Raw genomic sequence first — 12471 nt, 5'->3', positions numbered from 1 at the left:
AAATACTACATTAACACAGTCACTGTTGACTTGCATCTACTAACAGGTGTGAATCTCAAATAGTCCTGTTTATACAATAAGTATTTGGCATTATTTATTAGCTTCAATTGAGAGTCCAATTAAAGTTGATTCTCAAAATGCAGATGTGAGTCCTAAAAATGTAAGGGATACATTCATGAATGTGGTTTTTAATTAAACAGAAGCATACTTTGTGCTCTAAATCAGGACCGACAGTGATACACAAAAGCTCAAAAATAAAATTTTAGAAATTAAAACATTCGCATCACCCCACACATCACCTCTGTTTTTCAAAACAAGTTTACAACCTGAGGCCACCTGTACTGGAATAATGCAATTTCAGTGGGACTAAAGTGTTCACATGACATCTTTAAAAAGATGAATTACTGCTTTATGAAATCAGACTTTTAAAGTGCATGTAAATATGCTAAATGAGATCACACAGAGGTCACATGTAAACCTCTGCTTCTAAGATCTTCTAAGGAAAAACAGCAATCTCAAATTTGTATCATCTAAAAAATCTCAATGTCTTAAAGGGGGGATGAATTGAGAAATCAACTTTCCCTTGAGCCTTTGAAATATAAAAGTTCATCGTGATATAAGAATATCCTGTACGTTTCGGAACTGAAAACTTCCTTGTTAGTCAAAGAAAAGCTTTTATTGACACCAGGCCCAGAAAACGCTCTATCACAGAATATGTCGACCCTTGATGCCATCGTATGCTGAAACGCCGCCTCAAGCCTGCCCATCGACTCGTGGAGCTAAACGGATCATGCCGGTTCCCAGAGTCCTGCACGGGTGCTGACCCGCGAATATTGCTGAAACGGGTGAAAAACATCCTACTGTGTCGGATGCGGGTCGGGTCGGTCAAGGGAGAAACACGGGTCTAAACACGGTTTTTAAACAGTCACGTGCAAACGAATATAGGCCTATATATAAACAATATATGCATGTATATTGTAGATGTGTTCCTAAAAATACAAAAATATGCCTTGCCTGTATTCCAAGTTGATAAAATAATTTCAAATCCATATCAGTTTATCTGTGGCCGCGCGGCGCGCGCGTGCCCTCACAGAAGAATCACAACCGCGCGCGCGCTCTGCCTGCACTGCAGTCGTCAAGATGGATTATGAGGAGTTGAAGAAAAGATAGATGCAAATGTGGAACTTCATCGCTGAGGAAGCACGCAGATAACTGTGGTAACAAACCAAGCACAAGCAGTTCTATCGAACAGTATTTGTGTTATATTTCCTGAGTTTGGTCTCTTAATAACACTGTCTTAGTAGCCTACATTAAGCCACGTTAAGCGTTTTTTTTATAATGGTTTTCTATGGTAGGAAAACGTTTAACGTGTAATTATACGCGTTGCGTTCATATTCTGAGCTCATCTGATTTTTTGTACATAGTATACGTTATTAGTATTATGTTTACTGAGTTTGGTCCCTTAATAACAGTACATTAACCGGCAGAAGTTGTCCTTGTGTTAATGGTCGTGTAATAACTTCTGTATGCTGGCAATAAACATTTTTGTAAGTGTGTCAATAATGTGATATGCTAAACTGATTTTATTGCGGGTGCGGGTCGGGTGTCGGTTCTATTTTAAGCGGGTCGGGTCGGGTGCGGATTTTAATTAGTGCTGTTGTCGGAAAACGGGTCGGATGCGGGTTTAAGCACTGCGGGTACGGGCGGGTGCGGGTTTTCAAAATCAGACCCGTGCAGGACTCTGCCGGTTCCAGCTCACGTGCGTAAGACATTGCCCGTTTGTTCGCTTCATTTCACCGCGGAATCGCTTGTAAACAAGATACAGGTCGAAACTGGATTTGCAGACACATTGAGAAAAAAAAATGCTGTGCCTTCTATATTGGATTCGACAGGAATGGTGCAACTTATGTGAGTAAAACATGTTTTTATATGGTAAATGGACTGCATTTATATAGCGCTTTCAACAGACCCATGGCCATCCAAAGCGGTTTAAATATAGCCTCGCATTCACCCATTCATACACCGACGGCGGTGTCAGCCATGCAAGGTGCCATCCAGCTCATCGGGAGCAGCTGGGGTTAGGTGTCTTGCTCATGCACACCTCGACACCTGGTCAGGTGGAACCGGGGATTGAACCACCAACCTTCCGGTTTGTAAACAACCTACATGAACCACCTGAGCCACTGCCGCGAGATAGTGATAGTATTGCATGGTTACAGATTGTATTGATTATGTGTACATATCTAACTGAACATACCTTAGCCCGCTGTCAAAGGCTGAAGAATCCTTTATTTGAGGTGTTATTGGTTCATTCGTGATCAGACTCGGACTTGTAACGTTATGGGCCAGGGCTCGCAAAGCCCAACGTCCCAAGGCTATGTGTTTTTCAGACGGGATACCAAAACGTATGCCCGGCCTGCCGACGGTCTATCTTAAATAGTGAAATAACATTCCTTTCTTGATGTGCCTGACTATTCATATTTGAAGGGCGCGTGCACGTGTGTGTGTGTGTGTGTGTGTGTGTGTGTGTGTGTGTGTGTGTGTGTGTGCGTGTACGGTTTGCGGTTATATTCACCGATCGGGCCGGCCAAGTAATAAAAAAATAACATTCCAATCAATCGTGGGTGGATGAGAGATGAATCATTGTGTTTGTGCCCTGTGAGCGTTTCACCACACGCTTTCAAAACAATTCCCACATTTACTGAGGGGAGCTGAAGCTCATTATAATATGCAAATCTTATCAAATCCTAGCCGTAAGCATTTGCTTCCAAGTCTTCAGTGCGGCACACCCATAAAATCTGAGCGTTTCTTGAGAGAGCCTCAAAACCAGGGCAGAAAATAGCCTATTACTTTATTCATTATGATGCTTTTGAATGTAAAAAAAAAACTACTCACATTTGCCATAATATCAAACTCTGCAATAAGAAGTCAAACATTTCAATTTTAACAAACATTTCTCATCAAATTCTTCCAAAACCGAATCTGATCTACACAATCTGCATTCATTTTATAGCTCCATACCCAAACTGAATGTCAACAATTGTCTATTTTTATTTCTTCAGGGAATATTAGGAGAAACATCTAAGACAAAGTTGATATTTCGAGTGAAAGGACTAAAAACAAACTCAAAATCTTCCTCATGGCTGATCCACACAGCTTCTCTCCTCTCTACGGCTGTTGGCAGCAGTGCCTTATGTCGCCATTGATCATTTATATTTTTCCTCTTGAAATGAGGCTACTGTCTGGAACATGCCATTACAAAGCTGCAAAAATGGAGCAAACACATGAATTATTCTTGCAAGAACAGGGTGATGACGTGTATGAACTAATGGCGTGTTCTCTGATTGAGGTTCTTCTATGCATTTCATATACTACTGATCTCCCTGAACGCCCACACATACACCCCCCCCCCCCCCTTATTTAAGCACTCATGGAACACTTATGCTATTTATAGAGGCTTTAAACGGCCCACACCTTCAGATGTGGATATGTTCTGCTTTTGCACAGAACAGAGCGAGGTGTGAGACACCCCCTGCATCACAAATATATAAATGCAATCACAGTCTGCTTCGGTTTCCAGGGGCATTTAGGCAGAAGGTGAGTGGTTGGTGACATTCAAGTGAAATCATCAGGTTAGTTTCAAAAGGTGTACAAATAATGAAAATGACCATTAAAGAGACTTTCTGGAAGTCTGAGTCATTCTGATTGGTGAATCTCCAACACTATTTTCTCAAATCACTCTGCAGTCGTATATTCTCACATAATAACTTTTTTTAAATCAAAGATCAACATTTCATTTCCATTTCCTTTTCAAGCAGACTGCATTTTCCATAAGCAATTTCCCCATATTCCTCTTATATATCATTCAATTCAAAATGTTAGTACTTTTTGACTTCCCGTTACTTCTTCTGACCATCTCGCTATCCCTTCACCGTCGTTCATGAGCTTCTTTCTAGGCCTCTGTTACTCAGTTCAGTATCCAGATGTAGCATTCTGCCAGCTCTTCACTAAACTCGTAATTTTGCAATTAAGACTGAGGATGCAAAAGAGGCTCTCCTAAGCAGCTGGTTCACCATCAAGCTGACAGCAAGTGGAAATTCTCTTTTATTATTTACTCACTGTTTTCCACACATTGGTGATTAAGGAAGAACCAGATCACAGCTGTGCTGGTATTCCACAAGGGTCTTCAACCTTCCTCAGACAGTCTATTTCTCTTTTCTCCACTTAACACGCACAAAAAGTCCCATTAAAAAGGCTTGTAGGCAAATGCATTTTCTATACTTTCTAAGTACTACTAACCCTAATTATAACCCTAATTATGAATATGCATTAAATCTAAAGTCTGAATTAATCGTGGATCTGCAAAAGAAAAGACAAATGCCTTAAAGTACAGTCACATTCCCCATTGTTCTGGGAATTTTCATTGGCGAAATCTTATCGTTTCAATAGTAACCCACGTGATCTGGCCTTTTGCATGAAAGATTTCCCAACCAATATTTCCAAACGGGTAGAAGTTGGTCACACAGATGCGTTTCATTCATCACTTTATTTTGCCTGCAACATTTTGCCGAAATCTAGCTAATGTGACCTTAAATCTCATGCCTGGTTTGCCCAGGAACTGCGAACCTAGTCACAGTCCTGATCTTTTGTCCACTGTGGCGTTCAGGACACCACAAGTTACTACAATGGGGACTAGTCTGTAATAAGTATACTGCACTAGACTGATGATGGTGAAAATACTGCAAGAAACATAATGCAACAGGCTATCTAAAAAAGTCTGGAATTTACTTTTTCCTTCAAAGGTTTTCCACTAAAGCAACTAGTTTTTCTTCAGGGTCCATATTTTACACCAAATGTATATATACCAAATATTTTAAAATATACCAAAACATTTTATCACACAAAAGCAAACAAAAAAGGCCAGATATAGCCAAACAAACAAAGTGACAGATATAACTTAGCCAAAATACAGTAGAATATCATTGGAAGAAAGGCTTTTTATGTGTACAAAAAAAAGATTTGAAACTTTTTCTTCTCCCTATTATAAATCGATATGCCTAATTATTTTTCTGCCACGGGTTAGTTTCATTTCATTATTTGAATAACATTGTTTAAGAACAGACACAAGTTGAAAATCACTGCACAGGCTCATTCTGTACCATAAACTAAAGTCTAGTGTTATTTAAAGGAACAGTTCACCCAAAAGCATCTAACCCTACATTCATCTCAAACCATGCAATTTTGTTACTTAACCTACTTAAAGTTAGCCTGGTCCTACCAGACTGTCGTACAATTAATTTGTACAGAGAGTCTGGCCACTCTCCATTGACAAGCATTTACTTCCTTGAAGTACTCTGTTGAAGTTTAAAACTATTGGATCTGCCCAGACAGAGCCACTCTGGATCTACCATAACCAATCACTAACGTTTGGTCGTGACGCATGTCATCTCAAACTAGCGCACGACATCAACGGCATCGTTCTCAGCCACTCCCTCTGTTCGCTGATTGGACCGCTAAAAATTTGACCGGAGAATATACCGCAATCCCAGACGGAGTACTGAAGGAAAATGAAAATTGAGCGGAAGTACGTAGGAGGGCTTAAAGTGCCCCTATTATGGTTTTTCGACTATTCCTTTTCATGCAGTGTGTAAGGGTGCTTTCACATCTCTAGTTCGGTTCATTTGGTCCGAACCAAGGGCAAACAATTATACATTGTAGCATTTTTCAGCTTTTTTGGTTCCTTTTCACACCACACTGATTGCTTTGGTCCGAACCAGTTGAAACGAACCTAAATGCAGTCACATGACAACATCCACATCACTCATTGGCCATGGCATATTTCCTAAACTGCGACTGCGCGGGCTGGTTTTGTCCCAGGCCATAATCTATTACATTGTTTGTATACACCACAATATGCAAACAATATATTTCTATAATGAAGCGCGGATGCGGCTTGAAAACAACGTTCTAATGCACTGCAAACAGCGAGCCCACATCGCTCGTCACTTCAAGCGAAGACCTAATATGGTCATCAGACCAAATTTCTATGAGGCTCCGCACCTCCTCACTTCTCCAAGTTTGTCCACGAGCTGCCATGCTAAAGTGCAAACTGTCAACAAACACTTCCTCATCACATAATGCACAGCGCAGCTGACTACGGCAGCTGGTTTAGTTAAAAAATGATCAGTACTTTATGCAGTTGGGTCTGTTCGAGGTCGGATCACGTTCTCACCACAAACGAACCACTCCAGAGTTCGTTTGAAAGCGTACCGAGACCACCTCTTCAAGGAGGTCTCGGTACGCTTGTTTGGTCCGCTTTTGGTGTGCACCCGAGTGCGACTGCTACTTTCACACCTGACCAAACGAACCGCACCAAAGGGGAAAACAAACTCTAGTACGATTCAACCGGGCCAAATGAGGCAGGTGTGAAAGCACCCTAATATAGCTGTTTGTGAATGTAAAGTTCTGCAAATTTGTAAAGTCGAAAGTGCACTGTAAACAAAAGAAAGAATCAACTCTGAACCGCCTATACGAGCCGTTTTTGTTTCGAATCCCACTGTGTGACAGTTCTACGCAGGGGTGGAGCCAGCCACTGTAAACATTCAGGGCTTAGCCCAAATCTAGTATGTCCAATGATATCTTAATTTGCTGCTAACAGCTTTACTGCTTTAAAAGGAAGTCTGTTGTAGTATGCTGGAGTAACGTTCATAAAATGAGATGTGTCTTTCCCACAGGTTTTTGAAAAACAATGTTGGGTTGATCCATGTCCCTTTAAAGGGGTGGTAAAACACATTCTTTCGAAGGCTTGATTGTGTTTGTGGGGTGCACTGTAACATGTGTTCATGCTTAGTTTTCAAAAAAAATGCATTATTTTTCATATATTTGACCTTTATTCTACACTGCTCTGTCCCTCCTTGTAAAAACGGTCTGATGGTTTCCGGTTTCTATGAAGCCAGTCCCTCAAAAATACGCAATGGGCTCAGATTGGTTAGCTGGCCCAGTGTGTTGTGATTCACTAACCGCCTAGTGCATGTTTGTTGGAAACGTCACGCCCCTTACCTTTACCGGTAGACTGTGCTTTGGGTAGTATTAGAAACAATGGTGTCAATAAAACCATACCAATTTGAGCCCGAATCAGACCCAGAACATTTTAGTGAAGATGATCGAGCAGAACCTGTTCATTCCTCAAGAGTAAAGACAGCGGATCTACAGTGATCGCTACTGAATGGCACTGTTACTTTTGTATTTTTAGAACGATTATAGCCAAATATCTGTCGCAAGAACTAATAACCCAAAACAAACACTAAACATTGGCTTTACTATAGTAGCCAAATCACACACAGAACCATGTTTAGCATGCCTGTAGATAAACAATACTCTAATCAAAGAATAATTTACACTAATGCCAAGTTCGCTGTTGAGATTTTAACGTTAGGTGTTCGTCGGATAACGTTAAGTATGAATGAGCTTTTAACAGACTTGTTTGCAGAACAGCGTTGTCATCTGTTTACTTCCTTGCTACAACGCACAATTAACAACACAAACTATTACAGGAAAACACATCGACGAAAAATAAATCCTACTTACAGGTTGTGGCCCGCAAACAGCTTCTATTTTTAAATCCATCCTTCAGGACAAGCCGTAGTGCGAATCCTTCATTGAAATCGCGAAGATTGTGGAAGCTTTCCTCCGTGAAATGTGCAGCGGGAGCCGCGCGCGTGAATTGCAAATACAGACGAATATTGTCCATTATATGTCACATTTTCCAGTCTTCTCTTCTGACCCCTGTCTGTCTCGTGCTTTGATTAATGATGGGCAGCATATATCTGCTGCAAATGCGACCTGTTCCCCTCTGTCTCAAACACACATGCATATAACATGTTGTATGTTAAACGCACTGCAACGCACCCCCGTCCCTAGGAAGGCTGAACAAAGTGGACCTGCAATCCGGATGAAAATAACAGCGTTTCTTTGGCATTGCGGCAACACCTCCAGCCTACCAACTATACCACAACTTCCCCGCTGCGATACAAAATGGCCTCGCCCCCCCTTATTTAATATTCTCGGAGGAGGGGTTTATGTAAATATTGGGGCTGGTGATGTCAGAGACCCTGGAGGAATGTCTGTAGTCGCCTACCGGCCGTTTGCTGTTGCCCATAGAAATTGATTTCTTTAAAAGCAAATATCTCCCTTTGCTTTAAACGTTGTAACTTTACAGATGTTGTTTATGATCAAACAGCAACATTACACACTAGCTAAAGTTAGAATAGTGAAATCGTGGTTTACCACCCCTTTAAAGAGGTTAGGGGGCATGCTTCCCCGCAAGAAAATTTAGCACATTTTAAGGTTAAATGCATCAATCTGGTGCACTTTGAGAGCTCAAAATTGAGAGCTTTAACCCATTTACAGAGTGCAAATTGATCAAAGAAAAAGCATTGACTTGTACCTGGATAACATTAACATAATAATGATTTATATAATTATTCCTATGACAGTAATATCCGTAGGCCTATATTGTAAAACAAATGCACTGTGAAATAAATTAAAATTAATATTTCATTAGTATATTTTATTTTACACTGCAGTATAGGGAAATAATACTTTCATCCTAATTTCTTGCAAGAGATAAACCCTTGAGCTTTTATTTTGGAGAAAACACCAGATCACCAGCTGATCGTGTGAGCAAAGTGCACACAGCACAAACAGACTCACTTAATTAAATCACTGTCTTTTGCTGTTTTATAAAGGCACAAAGCCATATCACAGTTTTGATTTTAGTTTGTTGGCGAAATACGTTAGAGACCTTTTATGTTGGGCTGTGCATAACATTTCATTATGAAACAGTGGCAGCACAGGGTCATTAATGGAAAACACTGAATGAGGTTTCAATCTGAGTGCCTGGCCTGCCGCTGCGCTGAGTGAGTGACAGGAGGCGTGGCTGTGTACAACCGCTGTCGGAGAGAAGAAAAAAAACGCTGCCAGTATCAGTATATGGATACTGCGGGAAAACGGTATTGACCCGTTTAACATATTTTAGTAGAGATATGCATCGAAAAATAATATTTTTACAGCAACCTCAAACCTGAACGATTCGGGGCTTTTGAAAAAATGTTCGGGGCTCCAGCCCCCTTAGCCCACCCCTAGTGCCGCCCCTACGTCACTAGAAAATACATTTGCATAATGCCCGCCTATGTTACACTGGCTGCCCGCGAACAACTTGACCCGCCCACTAACACCACTAACACGTCATTTTACTGACGACTGCTTCTCAACTCTCGAAGTTCAACGTGGGATTTGCAAAACGCTTTCTCTGGAAAGACGAGTCAGTTATAATAATACCCAGTTTATTTGGACCAGCTAGCTCCTCAGAATCAGTGGTTCTTCAGTGGTTCTTCACCGGTTCTTTGACTAAGGTGCTATTAGCACCTCTGAAGAACCGCTGAAGAACCACTGAAGCACCAAAATTAGTGCTATATAGCACTTAAAAAGGTTCCCCTATGATTACGAGCCAAGAACAATTTTTGGTGCCATATAGAACCTTTTTTTTTTTTAGAGTGTGCATCAATATAAAGTGATCGTGTCTCTTCAAAAAATTAGGACTAAACCGCTCAAAGCGTATAGATTAGTTTTATGAACTCTTTATGAACTTTTTGAAGCGTCAAAGTAGTTGCATAGCTGTCAATGGAGGGACAGAAATCTCTCGGATTTCATTCAAATATCTGTATTCGTGTTCTGAAGATTTCTGAACCCGGAAAGTCTTACGGGTTCCTACATTGTTCTAACAGCTTCACTCTAGGCGCAACCTATATAGGCACAAACAGCTTTTCTCTCCAGCAGAGACCCTCAGGTTTCAGCATGTTTGAGCATGACCTTGCAGAAGAATTCCCTTTCTCCCACAGTTCCTATGGGGTCCGGCAATCCAGATACAGTCAGGGCTGCTCTTACAAATCAATGGAGGGTTTCAACAGGTTTAGAAGAGATGTGAACCGATTTGAGAACGTGACTTATAGAAAAAAAGAGCGAGAAACAGAGGGAGAGAGGAGTAAGATAGAGCAAAAGAGTGGGTTAAGTCATCATACACTTATCTGTGCACCTGTAATTAGAGATTGTTCTGAAGCCTACGGTGGAAAAATGGAGAAGAGCAGCACCGCAGAGGGTGCCACTGACCTGCCGGGACCGGTAATTGCAGTCGCCTTAAAGAACATTTAGTGGCTTTAATGTGTAAGAGGGGAGTAAGAATTAAAATCACTTTTCAAAGGTTATTTAGACTCATACAGTGAAGAAAACTGCTATCCACTGGTATTCAGGTACAAATTGCAATGTTAGAAAACGTGCCAAAACTTCACACATCTATGTGGTACTGCCTGAGTTTGACAAATCTATTCGGGTGGTCTCTTATAATGTCACGATTTCATATGAGAAATGCCAAACTTAGGTAATTAGACACAAGGTAATTCTCCATTTAGCATAACAGATGCTTCAAATCTGGACAGTTTTGCAGGTAGTAAGGATACAGATTTACTGTGAAAGATGATCTGAAATCTAACTCTAACTCAGAATCTAAATTGTGTCATTTAAGATTTTATTTGAGAATCGAAATGAACAAAGATATGGAGACTGCCTAATAAGGAATATCTGTCTGACCATGCATTTTAATTTATTAAATGTCCGATTAATACATTGCCATTATACTGTCAAAATACCATCATATCTACACTGTGAAAATTAAAAGATCAGGCACCATTTTGAGGTTCCTAAGATCATCACGCAGGTGGAAACCTCTAGAAAACCTCAAGGCATCTTTTCAAAATAGACCTTGTAAGTTCCTGTAAGACTCTAAACACTGTCAACAAGTCCTCTTTGAAAATCTTTGAGATGTGTCAAATATACAATACCAAAGGTCCTTGAAAAGACTTTACTGTTTCACTGAACACTTCCCAGAATGTTTCAAAATATGCAATGATAGTAAATTCCTACCTTGACACTGAAATCCTTGTTTCCCAAAACCCCTGAAAGATAAAAGCAAATATTAGAACCATAATTTTGTATTTTATTTACACTGACTAAATCACGTGTAGTATGACTCATTTCATATTTCTTGTACTACAATAAAGTATTTTTCCCCCATTCACATTTGCACTTTACATACTTTATTTAGGGAAATCAATGAAGCCGTGGCTCAAAGTGAGCTCCTTCTGCTCAGTATAAATGAGTGCTGTTTAGGTAGACAGTACAATATGTCTTGAGACACAGTGTACAGTGATACACCTGAGCTGCAACAGTAACAGGTCCACCTCTATGGAAAGCCATTTTTACATATATTCCTTAAAATTAATTAGATTCTTTTTGTTACTTTTTTTGTTATTTATTTGTTAGACAATAATGTGATTTCCATTGCATTTCCACTATAAAATTTCTAATCTTACTAATAAGAGATTCAATTTACCTACAAAGGAGCAGTTCTGACGAGCCATTACATAGCATACAACAATAACTTTTAAACTAGTGCCTTGTATAGGCCTACATAGTATCACTTTAGTAAAAAAAAAAAAAAGTGTAGTAAAATATGTAGGCCTATAGTTAATACTAAGGAATAATTAATATAGTATCTAATGGAAAAAGTGCATGTATTTAATACATAGTTGCTTGTAAAATTGTAAATGCTACTAGTCACTACTGGATTACTTACTAGGAATTACAACAAAAAAAAGAACCAGTTACACAAAATACTAGTTACTTTTACTAAATGAATGATAACACAGCTTGCCATACACTTCAGTAGGTAATGAATTGTAGTTTTAGAGGGCCCGAACTCTCTTACCAGATAAAGTCCGTGCAGTGGCTGCAGAAAGTAGGCTGCTTGAAGAAGCGAGCGATAAACTTGTGGTCCTTGACTTCGTGAACGTTCTTCTGTCTCAGGGCACCTTGTCGGGCAAAGCCTCTCATGGGTGCGCTCCCCTCCTCTCCATCGCTGTTCGATTGTGCCGGCTCTGCCATTCTCAACGCGGGGAAAGTTTGCGCGAGCCTGTATACTGGAGTTAGTTGTGCGGAGTGTGTACATATAATGCGGAGCTTCAGAATGTGATGAACTCTCAGGCGCGATGCTTTGCGTCCCTCTCTGCCCAAGTGCCCTCCTTACGCACCGGTACACGCACACACACTCTCTCACACATACACTCTGACGCGCTGTTACAAGACTCCTCCCACCCTCCCACTCATTTACCTTTGGCAAGCAGAGCTGATTGATAGAGATTGTCAAACATCTCTCACATTTACATGAAAGCGCTGAACAGCATAATGAGGAGGAGGCAATAGGAAACGTTTACGAGTAGATTATGAAATATGAGGTTCGTGAAAATATTGCAAGAAAACTGTCAATCATATGCAGCGAGTCACTGCCATGGTGATCGTAGCCTATATGAAGTAGCCCTAGATTGTGTTAAAACACCAATTATATCTGATAAAACCTAA

General features: G+C 40.4%; 1 protein-coding gene across 2 annotated transcripts in view; it reads right to left on the bottom strand.

Moving 5' to 3' along the window:
- prkcbb (protein kinase C, beta b) overlaps positions 1-12188 on the bottom strand; it is a 174219-nt gene extending 162031 nt beyond the window's left edge. For both annotated transcript variants that reach the window (XM_079832717.1, XM_079832716.1), the window contains exons 1-2: positions 11822-12188; positions 10978-11009 (exon numbers count right to left, since the gene is read on the bottom strand). In XM_079832717.1, the coding sequence (XP_079688843.1) occupies positions 10978-11009; positions 11822-11997 (208 nt within the window). In that variant the 5' untranslated portion in view covers positions 11998-12188. The remainder of the gene's footprint in view (positions 1-10977; positions 11010-11821) is intronic.
- Positions 12189-12471: the final 283 nt, after the last annotated feature.

The sequence above is a fragment of the Gobio gobio genome, assembly GCF_949357685.1.
Source record: "Gobio gobio genome assembly, chromosome: 1".
In the NCBI taxonomy this organism is placed as follows: Eukaryota; Metazoa; Chordata; class Actinopteri; order Cypriniformes; family Gobionidae; genus Gobio; species Gobio gobio.
This window is presented reverse-complemented; position numbering and strand designations above follow the sequence as displayed.